We start from the raw sequence: 2991 nt of genomic DNA on the forward strand, positions 1-2991 counted from the left end.
ACAAAGACAGAAAAGGGAAGTGTAGGGGGAAGAAGGTTCACTTTGGATAAAGACAGGTTCTGTTACTCATTAGTGTCACATTTATACATCTTTCACCCGCAGGGAACAAATCAGACCTGTGGGAGAAGCGGCATGTCCTGTTTGAGGATGCCTGCACACTGGCTGAGAAGCATGGCCTCCTGGCTGTCTTGGAGACATCTGCCAAGGAGTCCAGGAACATAGATGAAGTCTTTGTGCTCATGGCGAAGGAGTTAATTGCCCGCAACAGCCTGCACCTGTACGGGGAGAGTGCCCAGCAAGGTCTTTCCCAGGATTCCCGCCCAGTTCTTGTGGCCCAGGTCCCCAATGAGAGCACCCGCTGTACTTGTTGAACATGTGTGGGAGGCCAGCACAAAAGCCAGGGTATTCAGACACCAGTGTCTCCAGTAGCGTTGCCAGCTGAACCTGATGAGCAGTACAGACTCTTAAGGAAAGGGGACACCACTGCCCTCAAGGACTCCATTGAAGTGAGGACTTCAGGCCCTGGAGGAAGAGGGCTAGGATGGATTTTCCTCATACTGGTCTCTGTCTCCCCAACATCCAGCTGTTTTATAGTGGAGTTTGCGTCTCTGTCGTACAAAGACGGTAGTAAAGTGGGGAGCAGGAAGATGCAAAGAGGGTATTTGGAACATTCTAGACTTGGAGTCAGCCCAGGCACTATTGGGGAAGGCCTGAAATGAAAAGCCAGCCTCCTTCCAACAGTCACAGCCAGGCCTGTTACCCAGGGGCCAGAAATGCTTTCTTGCCAAATGGTCAGGAACCAGGAGGCAGATGGAACTGGCTTGCCCTCTGTCCACAGGGTGGAAGAAATACCTACTATGAATTCTTAAAACATCAAATTATCTCTTATACAGAAGTCAGACCTAAGTTGAAATTAAACTGTCCTTATATTATTAACAAACCAGTGTTGTGTCACCTCCCATAAGATGTGGTCAGAGCAGCTGATGCCTTCTTGCAGTGGAGTAGTCCACACTTTCAGAACTATAAATAGAGGGCTAGGGTGTAGCTCAGTGCTAGAGCATATATAATATTCTTCAAGCCATGCCTTCAAGCCAGTTGCTTCTACTGGGCAGACTCCCTGAAGGATTCATGTCCTGCCCATAGTGTCACATACAAAGGCTTGATCCTTTAACACGGAGCCGTGAGTTACTTCTCTCCAGAGAACTGTAACAAAAAGAGCCAGTTTGGTCTCAATCCCTCACTCTTTCTGGCCCACTATGTGATCTCTCCCTCTCCCACAAATGCATGGCATCGTGATACCATGCACCATGATGTTATATTGTAAATGCATCTCTCAGTAGGGCCGGCACCATGACTTTTGACCCCTGAGCTAAGTAAGCCACTTTCCTTGTGTAAGTTACCTAGCCTCAAGTATTTCATTACAGCAATATGAGTGGACTACTGATGCGGTCTGCTGAAGGTTGGGTATACAGTGGATGATTGGTGTCAGGACCATGACTTGGGGGTCCTAGGGACTCGCTGTGGCATGAGGCCAGGTAGCGCGTCTCCTGGGTAGGAGATGCTTCATTTTCAGAACTGTCATTGCAGAGATGGACTATGCTTCTGATTTCAGATCTGCTGTTCCACAGTTTATAAACAATGTTAAGGAACTTTTCATGCCGGGTGTGGTGGCGCACGCCTATAAACCCAGCACTTGGGGGGCAGAGGCAGGCGGATTTCTGAGTTCAAGGCCAGCCTGGGCTTTGGCTGCAGTACTATGCAGATCTGAGACCCTCTTACTCTAAAGATAAAAGTCTGAAAGCACCAGATTTACAAAACCAAACCAAACCAAAGAAACAAACAAACTAGGGGAAGTGAATGGGTGGTGGATGGCTTGGTGGTAAAGCACTCGCCTGACATGCATTAGACTCTGAATTTAAGTGCCAACGTTCCAAATGAATGAAAGAAAAGTTAAATAGGGTAAAAAGTTAAAAATGGCCAGGCGTGGTGGCCCACGCCTTTAATCCCAGCACTCGGGAGGCAGAGGCAGGCGGATTTCTAAGTTCGATGCCAGCCTGGTCTACAAAGTGAGTTCTAGGACAGCCAGGACTATACAGAGAAACCCTGTCTCAAAAAAACAAAAAAACAAAAAACAAACAAACAAAAAAAAGTTAAAAATGTAAAGATAGTCTCATGTAACCCAGGCTGGCCTTGAAGTCACTGTGTAGCCAAAAAGGGCCTTTTAGTACTAACCCTCTAGCTTCTATCTACCAAGTGCTGGAATTACAGTGCTACACTATCACTAACTCAAAAACCTGCTCTCTGGGCTGGGTCAATGACTTGGAGATTAAGAATGTGTGTTGCTCCTCCAGAGAACCTGAGCTCATTGTGGAATTAGGTGGCTCCCAAGCAGTCTAGCTTCAGATCTGACATCTCCTGGTCGCCATAACTACCCACCCACACATGTACATACTCACTGCACACACACACACATAAAACTAAAGACATCTGAAGTCCGGCAGTGGTGGTGCACGCCTTTAATCCCAGCACTCGGGAGGCAGAGGCAGGCAGATTTCTGAGTTCGAGGCCAGCCTGGTCTACAGAGTGAGTTCCAGGACAGCCAGGGCTACACAGAGAAACCCTGTCTAGAAAAAATAAAAAATAAATAAAATAAAAAGACACATCTGAAGCATTAAACAATTTAGCCATATCTAGTCATAGCATGCCTTTAATCTCAGCACTCAGGAGGCAGAAGCGGGTGGATCTCTGTGAGCTCAAGTCCAGTCTGGTCTACAGAGTAAGTTCCAAGACAGTCAGAGCAACATAGTGAGACCCCATCCTGAAAAAAACAACTCAAAACAAAAACAAAATAAACATTTAAAATCTGGGAGGTGGTGCCGGGCATGGTGGCGCATGCCTTTTTAATCCCAGCACTTGGGAGGCAGAGGCAGACAGATCTCTGAGTTCGCGGCCAGCCTGGTCTACAGAGTGAGTTCCAGGACAGCCAGGGCT

At 47.4% G+C, this 2991-nt stretch overlaps 1 protein-coding gene across 1 annotated transcript in view; it reads left to right on the forward strand.

Moving 5' to 3' along the window:
- Positions 1-940, forward strand: part of Rab19 (RAB19, member RAS oncogene family) — a 10225-nt gene extending 9285 nt beyond the window's left edge. The window contains exon 4 of the mRNA XM_021165721.2: positions 103-940. Coding sequence (XP_021021380.1) covers positions 103-371 — 269 coding nt within the window. The 3' untranslated portion in view covers positions 372-940. The remainder of the gene's footprint in view (positions 1-102) is intronic.
- The last annotated feature ends 2051 nt before the right edge of the window (positions 941-2991 follow it).

Source organism: Mus caroli, chromosome 6 (assembly GCF_900094665.2).
Source record: "Mus caroli chromosome 6, CAROLI_EIJ_v1.1, whole genome shotgun sequence".
NCBI classification, from domain to species: Eukaryota; Metazoa; Chordata; class Mammalia; order Rodentia; family Muridae; genus Mus; species Mus caroli.